This window comes from Zootoca vivipara, chromosome 16 (assembly GCF_963506605.1).
Source record: "Zootoca vivipara chromosome 16, rZooViv1.1, whole genome shotgun sequence".
Lineage (NCBI taxonomy): Eukaryota > Metazoa > Chordata > Lepidosauria > Squamata > Lacertidae > Zootoca > Zootoca vivipara.
Window position 1 is genome coordinate 17,346,119 of NC_083291.1, and position 18,490 is coordinate 17,364,608.

Below are 18,490 nucleotides of genomic sequence, written 5' to 3' on the forward strand. Positions count from 1 at the left end.
TTCCTCCTGAAAGGCGTATTATGTATCCTATGTAGGCTCACACATTAATTCAAGAATTAAATAGATGGTTGGAGAATTATTTTCAAAGCTCAACACTCCACCCTGAACAGACCACATGAAAGAGGTTCGCCTGGTTGCTGTGGCCTTTATATCCATCAGGGAAGTTGATCAGCAGATGGTACCATACTGTGGACAGAGACAATGCCCTGAAGCCATCGTGATTGGCATGGTGCTAACAGTCTTAAGAAAAACTGTCGGACTACTTTAAGCCATTAACATCTTCTTCAATTATCTTCTATTGCCACAACTGTTTCATTACAAAGAAGGCAGAGAGTTTTGGAGCTAAGCTAGATGTGATGGGGGCAGCCATCTAGTTGTCTGGCCTGCTCACACATGAAGTAAGGAACATGCTGGGGGAGGAAAGTAAAACATGCCCCCCTGCCCTACCATGCTGGGCTCGGTTACTTAAAAAGCACTTTCCTCCCATCCTACTGCCACATTTCCAGTATAAGTGAAACTAGGAGAAAGATACTTAAAGCAGTGGAGCACAGATAAGGGGAAAAGGGAGAAGGTTTTGCTTTCTCCATACTGTCTTTTTCACTGAAGGACTAGACACCCTCCACCAGCAGGAGGAGCAGGACGGGGATCCCTGCATGGGGGTGCCTGGTTCGCACCCCCTCAAAATTGTGCATCCAGGGCCACGCCCACCCTTCCCCCACTTGCTACACCCCTGCCCTCACACTTATTTAGCCCTAAGTTTCACATTTCAGTTGTTACTATCTAGGGGAGAAGACTCATGTACACTACGTTAAGTTGTACTGCCTGCACATGCTCTTATTTCGTCTTAATTTCCCATCAAGAAAGGTTTTGAGATATTCCAACTTTCATTATAAGAGTCAAACAACTGATCCACGATTTTCCAGCTTTATACCCTCAGGGGAGAACCCTTTTAATCTCTGTTTGTCCGGCTACAAATCCCTGTGGGTTGCAGAGAATTCAGACATGCATTCTAAAGCATATTTCCAGTTTATCTGGGACATCAGCCAGGCCTGCTGAGCCTCACCACTGCCCTAAACATGCAGAGACATGCCCAATAATTCCCTGCTGCTATGTATTGCAGGGGAAGATCTGTAGAGGCAGGCAAAAGCTGAAGAACTCCAGGATTCCCAGGAACACAGCTTTTGGGGGGAGGGTGCATTAGATCTTATCAGCCAACTCCACCACACAGCTCAGGCACTGAAGCTCTAAGACAGGGGTCAGCAAACTTTTTCAGCAGGGGGCCAGTCCACTGTCCCTCAGACCTTGGGGGGGGGTGGACTATATTTTGGAAAAAAAATATGAAAGAATTCCTAAGCACCACAAATAACCCAGAGAGGCATTTTAAATAAAAGGACACATTCTACTCATATAAAAACATGCTGATTCCCGGACCATCCGCGGGCCGGATTTAGAAGGCGATTGGGCCACATCCAGCCCCTGGGCCTTAGTTTGGGGTCCCCTGCTCTAAGATGTTTAGTCCAAGTCTAAGTAGCCTTGTAACATGCTGGAACAGAATACCAATTCAATATCTATGTAGATATACATAGATTCTCTTTTTATAGTAGGCAAATAATTTGTTCAAATTTTAGATTAATACCTGCTATGCACTGAAATTTATATGTATACTACTAGTTCCACATTTCTAGGCCATTTTCCCCAGTCAAAATCTTAAACTGACCTCTGGATGAAAAAAATATCAGTCCCTTGACCAGTCAAAATAAATCAAGCATGTAACGTATCAATTTATTAGAAGAAAAAAACCCAGAAAATTAAGCTCGGTACCAAAAATCTCCCAATACTTTCTTCAGAAGATGAGTAGCCCCCAAAACCTTTACAGACTATCTGGAGCCCCTCATCCCAAAAACAAATTTAATGGTGATAGTCCTATTCAACAGGCAACCCTACAAAGGTTGCTAACATCCAAGCATTAGGACTAAGCATCTCCAAGCATGCACACAGAGTCTTTGTTAGGTGAACGATTCTTTGCAACTGTCCTATAGAAACTGACGTTTCACACTGAGAATGGCAGCGGCCCAACAGGTGAGTCTTGCCTGAGAAGTGGCTGGTAGTAATTAGACAAAAATTCTAACTCTATTCTGGCTGGACCAACTGACTAATCTACCCAGTATCTGGGAGACCAACATTCAGCCTCCCTGAACAGCCCTTACAAAGTGGAAGCACCCACCCTATAGTTCTCTAAGGGCAGAGTTGCTTGGAACAGCCTTGACATTCACAGTATGGAGCCTTCACAGCTCCATACTGTGTGCATGGAAGTACAATTGCAGCCACAACTTGACCTGTGAGTTCTTCCTTCAAACACACTCCTAAGCCCTGTGTTCCTGTCCAGAGACTGCAGAAACTAAACAAATGACAAATAGAACAGATGAGGCAATGAAGTGGTGTTGTGAAGGGAAAGTCCAGAAGCATTTTGAAAGAAGCTCTAAGGGTAGGTACAGTGGTAGAACACCATCTTTACTGGAGAAGTGAATTTCACATTCAGTGAGACCACTGGCGGAAAGATTGCATTATAAAATAAAAAGGCATATTGCTAGGCATGAGTAAGGGGAAGAAAATAATATTTAAAACTTCAGAAGGAAGCAGCATTCGAAATTTGCCAGGCGCATTTTGCACCTGGCTATCAGCCACTTGCGACCAAGTGAAGATGCCTGGGTGGCACCTGACGTCTCCACCATCTGGAGGTACATGCCTGGGGATCCTTGAATCTTGACTGTTTTCACACACAAGAAACACATCCTGCAGAATCCTTCTATCCATTATTTTTTATCTGCACAATCAGAACAAATGTCAGGAACCAAAAAGTCATATTGAAAAATATGACTTTCGAGCTGCCTGGCCCAAAAATCTCAACCAGGCATTCCACTTTGATGACTGTAAACCTGGTTTAAGGAGTCACTTGGCGCATAGCTTATATATCTGAGTTTCTATTACTAGAAGGAACCTATAAGCAAGTTTTTTTAAATAAAAAGAAAGAAAGAAAGAAAGCAGTGGCTAAAAAGTGTAAGACTAACAAATGAAGCACCTTGCAGCACATCGAAGATTTAATGTATTTATAATATAACATAAGTTTTTTTTGTGTAGTACATTGAAATGTATCCTGAGTTACCAGAATATATATGCAGAGTTTGCAGGAAAGATTATAAACAGAGGTCAGAGGAAAAACGAAATGCAGAAAAGTACGCATAATTATATAATTTTTTATATACTTATTTTTAAAATGTATTTATACCCTACTTTTTCTCCCAGGCTAGGATAATTAACTGTGATAATTCACAAAGAGTTATTGATACATCCTGGACACTTAACATATATGATAAAAATTGTTTGTCTCCATTCAGTCCTCAGCTGACAGCCCCGGACTTCTTGCCACACTGTAATTCAGCACTTCCACAGTGCAGCCTCCCTTTGAAGTTCCTATTTTTTTCAAGTGTAGCCATTTTAAGGTCATTTACAAAGTATCCTGGGAGGATAAAATGTCCTTCTGCTGGTTTTTATGATACTGTTACACCAGATCTGTGCCCATTTGTGGCCTGTTTGTGCTATGTAGAATGTGCAAAGCTCTTTGGAAGGTGAGCAGGGGAATGAACCCCTGATGTTGTGGATGAAATTTTTAAGTCCTGTAATAAAGAAGCAGAAGCAGAAGCAGAAGCAGAAGCAGAAGCAGAAGCAGAAGCAGAAGCAGAGGAGGAGGAGGAGGAGGAGGAGGAGGAGGAGGAGGAGGAGGAGGAGGAGGAGGAGTTTGGATTTGATATCCCGCTTTATCACTACCCGAAGGAGTCTCAAAGTGGCTAACATTCTCCTTTCCCTTCCTCCCCCACAACAAACACTCTGTGAGGTGAGTGAGGCTGAGAGACTTCAGAGAAGTGTGACTAGCCCAAGGTCACCCAGCAGCTGCATGTGGAGGAGCGGAGACACGAACCCGGTCCCCCAGATTACGAGTCTACCACTCTTAACCACTACACCACAGTGGCTCTCTAATAAAGTTGCCAGAGTAGACCTAGGGGTAGAGTTGGCATCTGGGTCTGCTGCAGATTTCCACAGGATGTCTGTTATCAACAACTGTTTTCATAGAATCATAGAATGACCACCACCACAAAGGTGACAACACCATGAACTTATATACCTGTAACTCATGATCTGATGAAGATATCATCACTTCATGCTTCTGATGAAGTGGCCTCTCGCCCACCAAAGCTTATGCCATAATATATTTGTTGGGTCTTTAAGGTTGCGCAATACTTGGTTGCAACAGGGGTGCCTGTTTGGAAAGAGATTACAGACAAAGGATCCTACAAGGCTGGATGACGTGACCAACTCCTCGTAGAAAGTGCCTTGCAGACCAGAAAAAGGTCAGGATGACAGCAAGCAAACTTGAGCAAAATGGAGATTTCATACAAGAATTTCAATGGAAAAGATTAAGGCAGGCATCCCCAAACTTCGGCCCTCCAGATGTTTTGGACTACAATTCCCATCTTCCCCAACCACTGGTCCTGTTAGCTAGGGTTCATGGGAGTTGTAAGCCAAAACATCTGGAGGGCCGCAGTTTGGGGATGCCTGGATTAAGGGAACAATCCCAACTCCTGCCTGAGGAACGGGCATCTGAATGGAGCCCTTGAACCACTGCCAATGTGGAGATCTGCTGCTCTTGGAGCAAAGGATGGAAGGTGAGGGAGAGGAACCAGCTCCAGAGCGGCACAGAAGAGAGATCTGGATCAGATAAGTAGCTGGACTGGCTTAGGAACCACCAGATTGTTGGCCGGCCAGGTTCTACCCCTTCCTCACACCCAAACTGCCCCATTTTGGGAGATTGTGCTGACTACTGACCGTGATAGCTCCCTGCCTACAAAGGGATACTTCCATCACATTCAAACCCTTTCTAGTGGAGCAAATCAGTGGTTTGGATCCATGGAAGAGGATTCCCAAATTAGCGGTAAACTACCTGAAAAACATTGGCAAACATGCATTTTATGATCTAAAAAAATAAATACTTGTACTGCAAGGATAACAAAGCAGAACAAAGTACGGCAGAAAAAGCTTTACATGAAAAGGATAAGGAAAATTATATGGGTAAGCAAATATTAATGACAATGTTTCTTGCCTTCTCCTACAGCAGATTAAATTCAACCATAGTTTATGTTTTTAAAGGGTAGTTTGAGCAAAGATCAATAAATTCAGAGTAAGGAAATAAATTTGAGTGTAGGCTGTTGTTTTTAACTACTATTATGGTAAGGCAAAGGAAAAGAACATAAAGGAAAGGAAGGGCCTTTGAGACAGGCAGAAAGACTTGAATAACAAGGTTATGAGCAGAGCAATCATTTGCAAACAAGCATAATGGGAAATACTACTTCCACAAAGCAGTAGAGGCAAAACGCACAAGAATACTGTAATTGTCAAAATTAGAAAAGGGGGTAATTTAGCATTTTGATAGAAGAGACAGATACAAGCCAGCCATGTGGCACACAGTGGATCCAACCTGAGGATTCAACCAGACAGAAAAAGAAAACCCCAAATGTTGAAAAACTGTGTATGTAAAGAACATGTAATGATAAGAAGCAAAGAACAAACTGAACAACCTGAGTTGCTAATATTACGCCACTTATCAGGAAAGTTAATTTGTTCAAACTTACTCAACTAATGCATGTTTGTTTTTCAACACTGTTGATTCAAAAATATGGAATTATGGAGCTGAATGGAACCAAAAAGCCATTGAATGATCCAGTGCCTGCTGTCACAATGCAGGGCCACCTGCTGATCAATCCAAATCACAGGGGCACACGGTCTCATAATCACAGAGCAGACACACTGCATAATGGATGCCAACCAAGCAGAGCGTTTTAGAAGGTTCAGAGAAGTGAATCATACTACATGGTACAAGAGAAGGCAAAAATATGCTCACTGACATTATGAGAAGGAAGGGAACCATTAAGGGAAGGGGATAATAAGGTTTTGGATACTAGCCTCCAAGACTAATGATGGTTAAGATGATAGCAAGCTGAGAACAGGCTAGTGGTCAACAACTTGGAGGTTTTAAAGCAGCAAACTGGAGCTTGAATATAATAGGACGACAATATTACCATGACAAATAAAAATTGGCTAAAGCTAAGAGAAGGAAAAGAGAATGGGCAGAAAACCAGAAGTTCCTCTATGCATGTTACTTGGACTGAAAAAAGAAAAAGAAAACCCAAACCACTTGGGTTCAAACCTCAATAACTTTTCTGAACATAAAAAAATGCATGACTAAATATGTATCAAATGGATCAGTGCAGGGATCAGGAAATGATAGTCATCACAATGCTGCTTTATCACAGGTCGGGTGCTGTGCATTGTAACAGGTACATTATGTATGTAGTATATATATTCCAACAGCAGACCTAAGTTCCCACGCTTATTCACAAAGATGCTGCCATTATACAGTATTCTTGTCAGTTTTGTCATTGGCTACTGAAATCTCTCTCCAGAGGGCCTAGAGAAAGATGGCATTCTACAGAAGGAATAGATGAGTATGGATAGTGGGAGAGATAGAATACAATACACTGACAAATTGCCTCTCATTCAAACAGGCACAAAAAGACAGAAAATAATCTGAACAGAACTGTAGCAAATTAGCCATGCCTATCATTAGACAATGAAGACTTCGCACCCATCCTTCAAGAACAGAGAACGTTATCTACAAGTTCATCAGTTATCCTTATGAATATTCCACCTGGAAAAGTTACTGGCACCTCTCTAATGCTGTCCTCACAATGCTATCCTCACAATTATTAGCACCAGTTTTGAACATGCTGTGGAACTAATCCAACCTGGTTCCATGTAGCAAAATCAAAATGTCTTAAAACTTAAGCGATAATTAGTCCATGTGAAGAGGTCTTGAGTGCCTCCCTCAGAGAGTGCCAATAAAGGTAGACAACAAAAGTCTTGTTGGATTAAAGGAATATGGTATAGTGGTTGTAGGGCTGTACCTGGATGTGGGGAATTCTGCTTGGCTATAGTTCAGTGGAGCCTACCTCAAAAGATTACAAGGCTAAAACAGGATAACACTTGGAAGAAGGGTAGGATCTAGATGAAATAAACAGCAGGATGCAGGCATACGTCTCATGAAGGATGGATAAGCAATGGGGGTTGTTAAAGCAAGCACAAGTGGTATAATGATGGGATGGGACTGGGGTGGGGGCACGAAGTAGATGAAGAAAGATTAAAAAATGGCAAGGATACAGCATTGTGGAGTATTTCAAAATATACGGGCACTGCTGCAGAGCGAGGCAAAGGACACACTCTTACAGAGGATGCGGCTGTTAGTGGCTACCAGCCACAATAGTTATGTTCTGCCTCTGCTGTTGCCTCTGCATGCCAGCTGCTTGGGATCACAAGCGAGAAGCGCACGGATGCAATCACTGGTCTCTGTGAGAACAGGATGCTGGACTGAATGGGCCTTTGGCCTGATCCAGAAGGACTGTTCTTATGGATATTAAAGCAAGCAGATGGGATGGGATAGGATGGGAGAAAAGGAACTCTGGTTGTGTCTGGCAGTGTGCAACAAGGCTGTGTACAGTTTAGCAAGAAGGCTAACACTTAGAAAGGCTGCTTATGAAATTTTCCCTAAGAGGTGACTTGGAAAGAGGCATTTCAACAACAGGATTCCCACAGGGCAAAGGGGAAGGCATGCAGCTCAGTGGCAAAAGCTTCTGCCTTGCATGCAGAAGGCTCCTGATTCAATCCCTTGCACCTTCAAGTAGGACTGGGAGAGCATATTTGCCTGGAATTCTGGCAAAGCCACTGCCAGTCAGTGTAGACAATTCTCTGCCAGATGAACCAATGGTCTGACTCAGTGAATAAGGCAGCTTCCTATGTTCCTAAGAAACACCACAACACAATCCAAAGGGTCCACGTATGCAGATCCTTCAAGCAATGGGTCAACGAAAGTTCATATGGACTCAACAAAAGGCAGCAGAAAACTGCAGAGATACCAAGGCAGCAAAAACAAGAGGTGAGACAGGCATCTGTTTAGCGATTTGAGCGGGGGAGGAATTGCTTATGCTCATTCCTCCTACCAGTTGGTAAAGAAACACTTGAAAACAAGCAGCTGCAGGAGGGGTGCATTTGCAACACTGCTTTTGATTCTGTCCGTTTCGCCCCTCTTTTGCTTCGGGCACTTTAAAGGCCGGGGGGCACCCCCGAATCCGATATCATTTATAAATCAATGCCAGGGTCAGAATGGTCGTGACTGGAGGGTGGCAGCAGCGGCAGAGACAACCCAACTGCTATATTATGACACACCGGGGTTGCAACCGGAGAGCCCTTTCCGAGCAGGCGTGGGAGACATCACAATATGATGGGGCTTGGGAGGCTTCCCCCTCCCCCAAAATCCTATTCCATTTCGGTTGCATAAGTTTATGCCAACCTACTCCAGAATCTCCAGGAAGAAAAGGAGGAGAAATGAGGGGGGTGAGGGTGTTAAAAAAAATCCAGATAAATATAAACATGCCAAGGTGTAAACTGGGAAAAGGTGTTGGGGGGGGGGTTGAAGAATTGACGCAAATGGGAAGGGGATGGAAGAGAAGAAGACGAAGAACCTAGAATAAAATAAAATAAAAGGTGGAGGAGCCTCTATTTGCTCTTGATGCTGTTAAGGACCGAGAAGGGGGGGGGTCCTGACTCACCTGAGAGGCGGCGCTCCCGCAGCAGCCCATGGCGGGCTCGGGGCTGGGTCTCTGCCGCGGGCTGCCGGCATCCAAGCGCCGCGATTCCCCGGCCGCCCGCCCGGCCCCAGGGCGACGGCGGCGGCAGGGGGAGCGGCGGCAAGGCGGCGGGGAAAAGGGCGGAGGAGGGAGCGGGAGAGAAGCGGGGTGGCTCTGGGCTGCTGCTGGCTTCTCCGCCGCCTGCCGCCGCCGCCGCCCCGAGTGCTCGCCCGCCCGGGTTGTCCGCAGCGGCGCCCCGGAGGATCCCTTCGCCGAGGCGGCTCCTTAGCTCCTCAGCATCCCTCCTCCTCTTCCTCCTTCTCCTCCTCCTCCTCCCGCATCCCGGCGGCAGCGTCGCGCGGCGCTCCTGGGGGCGGGGCTTGGCGCGAGCGGAGCGGGGGGGGAGGAGGGGGGAGGGAGGAGAAGCAGCAGAGCAGCAGCAGCAGCAACACAACAGCAGCAGGCGGCCGCCTTTGCCAGCCAACCAACCAGGAATCAGCCCCGCGACCTAGAAACAGCCTCGGAACTCTCCGCCCCGGGGACGCGGGGGAGAGCCGAGCCGAATTGTGAAAGGGCACAACTGCGGGCACAACGGGAAGGGCTATAATAGCGCCGCAATGGAACGTTATGAAGAGCGGGCAGGCGGCGGCGCGCGCGGCGGGAGTGTCCCGTTCCCTAAACGTGCCCGGCTCACTTCCGGCATGTCTTGTTTCTCTCTCTCCTCTTCTTCTGTTTCGCTTGACGCACCTCCTGCTTTTTCTTTATTTTTTTGCAGGGAAAAGAGTGGAGCGAAATATCTAACAGCGCGCCGGCTTGGGACAACAACGGCTGTTGTTGTTGTTGCTGCTGCTGCTTTAATCTCCTGATATAATGCCTGCGTGACCTTGGGAGAGCGCCTTGCACTCCTTTTCCTGTCGTTATTCATAGGAATATCATTTCCCCTATACCCTTCGGTTGCGTTGTGACCTTTGCATCTCTCCTATGGCGGACGGGTTGGGAAAGGAGCAGGGGAACGAGAGGGGAACCGGGGTAGGTGGACGCAGGGGCACAGCTCGTGAGAACCCAGTGATTTGAGGGGAGGGGAGTCAAGTTGCTCATTTTTAATTCAAAAGGCAGCGATCGTGGTTTTAAAGCTATAAAAACAGTGAGCAAGGGTCATGGTTATTTTAAGTCAACAGAGCAATCGTGGAATTAAAGCTGTAACAGATCAGCTATCCTTTTGTGTGTGGGGGGAGGGGTGTTCTCGTCACAATTATTGCCAAGAAAAAGCTTTTCCAAACTCAAAGAGCAGAGAGTTTGCACCTTCGGAGAGGTTTAAAATGTAAAGCACATTGCTTCCCCTCCCCCCTCACAAGAATCCTGAAAACTCATTTACCGTTCACAGAGTGACAGGTCCCAGCTGCCTTAACAAACTATACTTCCTGGGTACAGGTAGGTAGCCGTGTTGGTCTGAGTCGAAGCAAAATAAGAAAATTCCTTCAGTAGCACCTTAAAGACCAACTAATATATAATATAAACTTATAATAAATATAAACTTAGTTGGTCTTTAAGGTGCTACTGAAGGAATTTTCTTATTATACTTCCTGGGGTTTTACATGTTTAAATTGTCACTGTTTCGGTGCATGTGCTGTTTCGGTTCCACCAGCTGAAAAATCTTAGCAAAAATGGATTGCATTTACAATGAGAAACAATATGGGCACATACAATATTTTACAAGACCGCAAACCTATTGAGAGGGTCAACCCATGTTGACTCCAAAGCATGAAAACAGGTAATGAGAGATCTTCTCTGTATAACATTTCCCCCTACGGTGTGTCAAACATGAGGAAAAGCAGTTCTGAAATTACAAATGCTCAGATCTTCACTTGCATTCTCCTTGCCTTTCTGCATGAATCCCAAAGCCATGCTTTCCTTGATTAAGTAGTATGTAACTCTCACTAAATAAATAAAGCACCAGAATCCTTATCAAACACAGATTTAAAAACTGAACCAGAGAAAACTTCCAAAGTTTTCTTTCCATACCCACTACCCTTCCCATTAAAGCTCTGTTTGACTGAGCAGTGGCAGCACCATGATAGGCATTGTTTCAAAATAGATTGAGGGTGGGGGAAAGCCCCACTGAACACAGTGAGACTTCTGAGCAAATATGTATAAGATTGCTCTGCAAGTGAGAGGCATAACAGTCAAGATTATACTGTATGAGAATAAGCCATTTGGGCACAACAAGTTTAGGACATCCCTACTCATGTCATCTCAGAAGGAAGTCTCATTGAATTCACTGGGGCTTATTCTCAAGTAAGTAGACACAGTACAGCAGCCTCAATAATCATTTGCTCTGTCTAACGAATCCTATAAACCTGTATGGTGAGAAAAGCTAGGGAGCATTAACAGAGAATTCTCAGCACTCACACCAAAGGGGCAGTTCCCAGTATCCTTTAGGGAAAGCCATGAGAGTAAATATGTTAAATAAATGACACTACGAATTTAATCCGTTCCGAAGGCACCTTCGTAGGTCAAAAAATTCGTAAGTCGAAAAGCGCCATTGGAAACGCGATTTCCCATAGGAATGCATTGGAAACGGAAAAATTTGTAAGTCAAAGCAACCCCATCTAAAAATTCGTAAGTCGAAAAACCCTATCTAAAACCGCCGCGGTTTACATTCAGATGTCGAGGAATTCGTAAGCGTGCAGCCATTTGCCCCATTCATAAGTCAAAAAAATTGGTTGTTGAGTTGTTTGTAAGTCAAGGTACCAATGTATAGTGCAGAAAGAAGAATGAGATCATTCACAATGTAATAAATATCACTTTTTTATTACTTCAAGCCACCAAACCATAAACAACTCAGAAACTGACAAATGTCTCCTTAACGTCCAACACCCTTCTGAAAAAGGCATTTACTGTATATTTAGCATCTGGTAATATGCAGATTTATATAGATCTGTTGATTGCCTTGTAGCTGATTAATTGATCAACTAATTAAAACATTCTTTAATTGATTGACAGCTCTAGTAAATAGTCTTCTTGTGACAGACACCTTAGAAATTGACTCTAAATTGGTAGAAGCCTATGAAAATGCAGCTCACGATAAAGCTCTCTCAGGGATCCTGCATTCTCTGAGCCTGTCGCCAGGCAAAGCAGTCTATAGGGCATCATGAGGGAATCCTAGACATGTTTACTAAGCAGTAAGTTCCACTACAGTCAGTGGAGTTTACACCCTACTAGTGCTGGGCGATATCTGGTTTTCATCACAGTTTCTTGTTATATCACAATATATATCTGCAGTGACGAATGGCCTTGCTGGGCCTCCCTGTGGCAGCAGAGGGTCCTGCCCTACCTCCCTGCAGCAGCGGAGATTGCGCCACGCTTCCCTGCAGCGGCAGAGGGTCCCGCCGCACCTCCTTGTGGAGGTGGTAGAGGGTGCCATGCACTTCTCTCATCATCTGAAAGCTTTACAATATGGGGTGGATCCTGAGGACTTCATCAATATTTGGTGAACTTCCACAACACATATGAACAAACAATCACCTTTTGTCATGTATCCATGCAAGTATGACTTAACTTGTTGGAACCCGTAAGATACTTTCTTTTGGTGCAGGCTGGTGAACAATATCTTGCCTCTGTCTGCTCTGTCTGGATCTATACACAGGAAAAAAACCCACTATAAATAAGTCATAAATTAAATTGTTATAACAAAAGGGGGGGACTATGTAAAATCGCATAGACAAAGTTTTGTGCTGTCCAGCACTATCTGGTGTTGCATGTTTATAACACAGTTATACCATTGTAACATGGCTAATGTAGCTGAGTCATCTGTCTTCTTTGGCAACACTCTTTTTACCTGGTTCTTAACCTTCACATTCTTCTCTTCTTGAATAGCACTGTGGAGGAAGAACACAGGTTTCTTTTCTCTCTTTATTTGTATGCTGTATCCTTACATTTTGTATATGTAAAGCTAAAGGGACCCCTGACCATTAGGTCCAGTCGTGACCGACTCTGGGGTTGCGGCGCTCATCTCACGTTATTGGCTGAGGGAGCCAGCGTACAGCTTCCGGGTCATGTGGCCAGCATGACAAAGCCGCTTCTGGCGAAACAGAGCAGCGCACAGAAACGCCATTTACCTTCCCGCTGTAGCGGTACTTATTTATCTACTTGCGCTTCATGCTTTCGAACTGCTAGGTTGGCAGGAGCTGGGACCGAGCAACGGGAGCTCACCCCCTTACGGGGATTTGAACCGCCGACCTTCTGATCGGCAAGCCCAAAGGCTCATTGGTTATGTACAGATGTACTAATAGAAATAAAGAAACAATAGAAGCAAGCAACTGAAGTCTGGAACTGGAATACTAATGAGGCAGGCACTACTACTCAAGAGCCAATGTGGTGTAAGTGGTTAGGGTGCCAGACTAGGAACCCTGGGAGGCCAGGGTTCAAATTTTCAGCTTATTGGATGACTTTGTGCCAGGCACTGTCCTTCTTCAGCCCAGCCTACCCTGCAGGATTGTTGTGAAGATCAAATGGAGAGGGGAGAAGCACACACACCACCCTGAGCGATTTGAAGGATACATGGTGTGTAAATGTAATAATAAACTTAATGAAATAAAGACCTCAGTAGGGTTCTGGACAGCACTGAAGCAGCACCCTGTTTGCCTCAGAACTCCTGCAGGTTCTCTGAAGCACCTGATCCCACCCCAATAGCTGCATCTTGCTGCTGGTTAGCTCAGGAGATATTCCATGTCCTGTGAGTTCACAGTCTGAATACAGGACAAGTCGTTAACCTGGCTCAGTGGCAGAATAACTCAAGAAGTCAAACTTACCCAAAATGCACTTTTATCAGAACGAGAAGGCAAGACTTGTATTATTATAGCCGTTCTATAAATACAGACCAATCAGAAGTGCAGAGGAGCCAGATGACAGGATGAGAGAATCATTTTGCAGTCATCCTAAATAGAACAGATTTGCATGTGAGGAATGAATCATGATGGGAGAAGAGTCCTTAGATGCTAATAGCAAGTGCCTTCACCTCTTTGGAATTAGCCCTGACACCTTTTCAGGAGATACAGTGCTTCTCTTAAAACGTAGGTGAACATAACACTGTCAACAGAAGGTATGCGACTGAAGTGCCTTGCCATCTGTGTGATGCTAATACACTGGTAGCACAAATATCACTATCATGGAGTGGTTAAGTAGTGGTTTTTTGTTGCTGTTGCTAAAATTAGGTCGTCGCCATTGGCTTTCACTTGCCCTAATCTGATCTGCCTAAAGATCAGTGGCTTTATCCTTTCCCATTGGTTTTCGCTTGCCACTAAATAACTGGTTAGATTTCACCGGGTACAGAGATGATGTGCCAACAAGCCAGAGAGACCCAACTCTGGAATTATATAAAGTACCTTTCATGTTTGATAAGCATTGTGTACGTGGGCAGGAGAAAGGATCTCGCCCTCCGACTGTGCTCTCAACAACTTCCCAGCTATTTTTATTCAAGAAAGCAGAATATGGTGAACGGGGCAGGAGAGGCAGCAAAGTCCAGAAATAAAAGCTACCTCATATATTTTTGTGCTATATCTTGAATGGCAGTCAGAAGATGGGCACCAACTTATTTATTAAAGTTGTTGTTGTTGTTTAGTCGTTTAGTCATGTCCGACTCTTCGTGACCCCATGGACCAGAGCACGCCAGGCACTCCTGTCTTCCATTGCCTCCCGCAGTTTGGTCAAACCCATGTTCGTAGCTTTGAGAACACTGTCCAACCATCTCATCCTCTGTCGTCCCCTTCTCCTTGTGCCCTCCATCTTTCCCAACATCAGGGTCTTTTCCAGGGAGTCTTCACTTCTCATGAGGTGGCCAAAGTATTGGAGCCTCAGCTTCAGGATCTGTCCTTCCAGTAAGCACTCAGGGCTGATTTCCTTCAGAATGGATAGGTTTGATCTTCTTGCAGTCCATGGGACTCTCAAGAGTCTCCTCCAGCACCATAATTCAAAAGCATCAATTCTTCGGCGATCAGCCTTCTTTATGGTCCAGCTCTCACTTCCATACATCACTACTGGGAAAACCATAGCTTTAACTATACAGACCTTTGTTGGCAAGCTGATGTCTCTGCTTTTTAAGATGCTGTCTAGGTTTGTCATTGCTTTTCTCCCAAGAAGCAGGCGTCTTTTAATTTCGTGACTGCTGTCACCATCTGTAGTGATCAAGGAGCCCAAGAAAGTAAAATCTTTCACTCCCTCCATTTCTTCCCCTTCTATTTGCCAGGAGGTGATGGGACCAGTGGCCATGATCTTGGTTTTTTTGATGTTGAGCTTCAGACCATATTTTGTGCTCTCCTCTTTCACCCTCATTAAAAGGTTCTTTAATTCCTCCTCACTGTCTGCCATCAAGGTTGTGTCATCTGCATATCTGAGGTTGTTGATATTTCTTCCGGCAATCTTAATTCCGGCTTGGGATTCATCTAGTCTAGCCTTTCGCATGATGAATTCTGCATATAAGTTAAATAAGCAGGGAAACAATATACCACCTTGTCGTACTCCTTTCCCAATTTTGAACCAATCAGTTGTTCCATATCCAGTTCTAACTGTAGCTTCTTGTCCCACATAGAGATTTCTCAGGAGACAGATGGGGTGATTTATTAAAGTATCTAATGCAAATGGTGTGGTATTAAACAGATAATCAACATATAGCTCCCATTTAAAAATAGGGTAAATAAATAGTGAGAGGCATAGGCATAGCCAGGACTCTTGTTAGGGGGGGCATGCCTTTTGTCGGGGGGGGGGGGCAGAACCTCAGCGATGTATTTTTATTGATTGGTGGGCATCTGCCCCTCCCTGCCCCCCGCTGGCTACGCCAATGGTGAGATGTGCACTTCTGATAGCCATGGAAGCTAGTCTATGCCCCATTATTGGTTGGCTTCAGTTCTTGTTTTTATTATGTATTTTGTGTTCTCATTTTGTATATTTATGTTGTGAACCACCCTGTGATTTCTGGATGAAGGACAATACAGTATACAAATCCAAAGAAAAGAAAAGAAAAGAAAAAGTCCTGTGTTTAAGTTTAGGTTTTTAAGCTGAGGTTTAGTTTGCTTAGTTCTGGCTTTGTGTAAGAGCCATAACTGTCAAGTTCTCCCTTTTTTTAAGGGAAATTCCCTTATGCTGAATAGGCTTCCTCGTGAGAAAAGGGAAAACTTGACAGCTATGGTAAGAGCTGAGCTGTAATAGGGAGCAGTATGTGGTGAGTCAGGGCCAGAGGTTTTTTTTTCTAGGAGTATTCTTACTGTAACAACTTCATGGTGAGTACCGGCACCATTTTTCATTTCCCCCCCAAAAAAGCAGAAGAAGCACTGGCTAGTACCCAGGAGCCACAGGTAAACCACTAGTAAGGACAAAGAACAAGCGAAAACTAAAGGGCTGAGCAGAAGGCAGGTGCAAGGAGCAATCAAATAACAATTGAAGGATAGAAGGGACGCAGGTGGCACTGTGGTCTATACCACTGAGCCTCTTGGGCTTGCCGATCAGAAGGTCAGCTGTTCAAATCCCCACGACGGGGTGAGTTCCCATTGCTCTGTCTCAGCTCCTGCCAACCTAGCAGTTCGAATGCACACCAGTGCAAGTAGATAAATAGGTACCACTGTGTGGGAAGGTAAACGGTGTTTTCCGTGCGCTCTGGTTTCCGTCACGGTGTCCTGTTGCATCTAAGACCAGCAGGTGAGGCACTCCAGGAAGCAGAGCCTAGTTCACTAGCTGGCCAGGTGGGGAAGGAAGCACGTGATTCCTCAGCTGGGGCACCTGCCTTATCAAGCTCAGAAGCTGCAACCAACAGACACAGGATAAGAAGGCAGCAGAGCTGAGGTACTGCGTCTATTCAACTGCCCATGTTGAGGGACCTCACTTGGGATTCTCCTCAGACCTTCATGGGTTTATACTTCAAGATTGACTCTGGTCTGTATCCTGACTGCTGAACTCCCATCTTGGCTTACTTGGACTGACCCTGGGCTGTGTTTCCTGATCTTTGGACTTGGTTTGTATGGATTGGCCTTTTGGACTTGGAACTTTGTCTTGGCACATTGTGTGCCAGGTAGGCCAGGGGATCAAGATAAAATACAACAAAGAAAGCCAATTTAAAAGGGGGGGGGTTAAAACTATGAACAATACAATTACATAGAAAGCATGTTCAGTAAAATATGAATAAGGACAAGTCCTACCCACCCTGCTAAAAGATAAGCACAGCCATAGGAGGAAATAGTAATAACTTTATTTATATGGTGCCCATCTGACTGGGTTGCCCCAGCCACTCTTGGCTGCCTTCAGATATCTTTATTGTCAAAGGTCGGGTAAACAAAGAAGCCTTCGTCTGGTGCCTAAAGACAGACAATAATGGCAACAGGCATGTCTCCCACAGTAGAGTATTCTACAGATGGGAGGTAAACAGTAAAGGAACCCCTGACCATTAGGTCCAGTTGTGACCGACTCTGGGGTTGTGGCGCTCATCTCGCATTATTGGCCGAGGGAGCCGGCGTACAGCTTCCAGGTTATGTGGCCAGCATGACAAAGCCGCTTCTGGTGAACCAGAGCAGCACATCAGAGCAGCTGTTTACCTTCCCGCTGTAGCGGTCCCTATTTATCTACTTGCACTTTGACATACTTTTGAACTGCTAGGTTGGCAGGAGCTGGGACTGAGCAATGGGAGCTCACCCCGTCGCGGGGATTCGAACCGCTGACCTTCTGATCTGTGGTTTAACCCACAAGGGACACTTACGTGGAAGGAAATCCAACTGAACTGAATGCAAGATGCTCTCCATGTCACACATGAGGGGCAGGACTTGGGAAGTCAACACACCTCCTCTGGCTCTCATAACAATTTCCCTGCCCCTTAGTAGGTCCTGAAGAGATGCTTCTCTCTGCAACTTGTCTCCTTCTACTTCCACAGCATTCCCGTTTCATCAATTTGGGCTCCACTTAGCCCCTTCCAAAGGCCTTAGCTGGCATGAGAAAAGACACATCTTTATATGTGGTTCATTTGGAACAGGCCACTAAACATTTGTCACTGCCTATCATCCTGACATATTGAATCTAAGGCACCAGGAACTATACACACACACACACACACACACACACACACACACACACACACACATCTTCCTCATAGCAGCTCCTTGTGAAAGTCAAATTCATGCCAGATAGTGACAGGATAGCTGCCTTATTTTAATTTATTTGCTGTTGCTTAATTTACTTGTCTTGCATGCACAGCCGGGAAAACGCCATTTGTTTCGGCGAGGTGAGGAAAAGTTCTGTGCGATCCAAATGAGCTGCTGAAAACGGAACACAATCTTTCTTGTGCAGACAGTATCATCATAATACATTATTAGCCATTGTGATCTTCTATCATTCCACTCTGGGAGAATTATGGCTGTGGCACTGGGGATGTAAGGCTACAGGCTGAGCACTGCTTGCTACAAATCTCTCGCAAAGCTCTTGCAATAAATCTCCAAGAGAAAAGTCATTTAAAGAAAGGAGTTGGGGGGGGGGAAGGATGACACTAAGGCGAGCTGTCATTTGTTTTCTTAGGGAAGAGGAGACAAGCAGCTGTGAAGGGACACGACGTACCACTTCGTGCTCTTCACGTCGCGGAAGGTGGCAGCATTCATCACGGTAAAAGCAACGTTCTCGGCGGAGGGGAAGCATGGAGGGGAAGCAATATCCAGCCCCCCTTGCCCACAGACCTGTGAAATAAATGGCTCTTCTTGACGAAATCATTTCTCTTCCTTTTATTAGCT

At 45.0% G+C, this 18,490-nt stretch overlaps 1 protein-coding gene across 1 annotated transcript in view; it reads right to left on the bottom strand.

Annotated features, from left to right (window-relative positions):
* Positions 1-9,080, bottom strand: part of SLC44A1 (solute carrier family 44 member 1) — an 81,795-nt gene extending 72,715 nt beyond the window's left edge. The window contains exon 1 of the mRNA XM_035140583.2: positions 8,715-9,080. Within this exon, the coding sequence (XP_034996474.1) occupies positions 8,715-8,744 (30 nt within the window). The 5' untranslated portion in view covers positions 8,745-9,080. The remainder of the gene's footprint in view (positions 1-8,714) is intronic.
* Between the last annotated feature and the right edge of the window lie 9,410 nt (positions 9,081-18,490).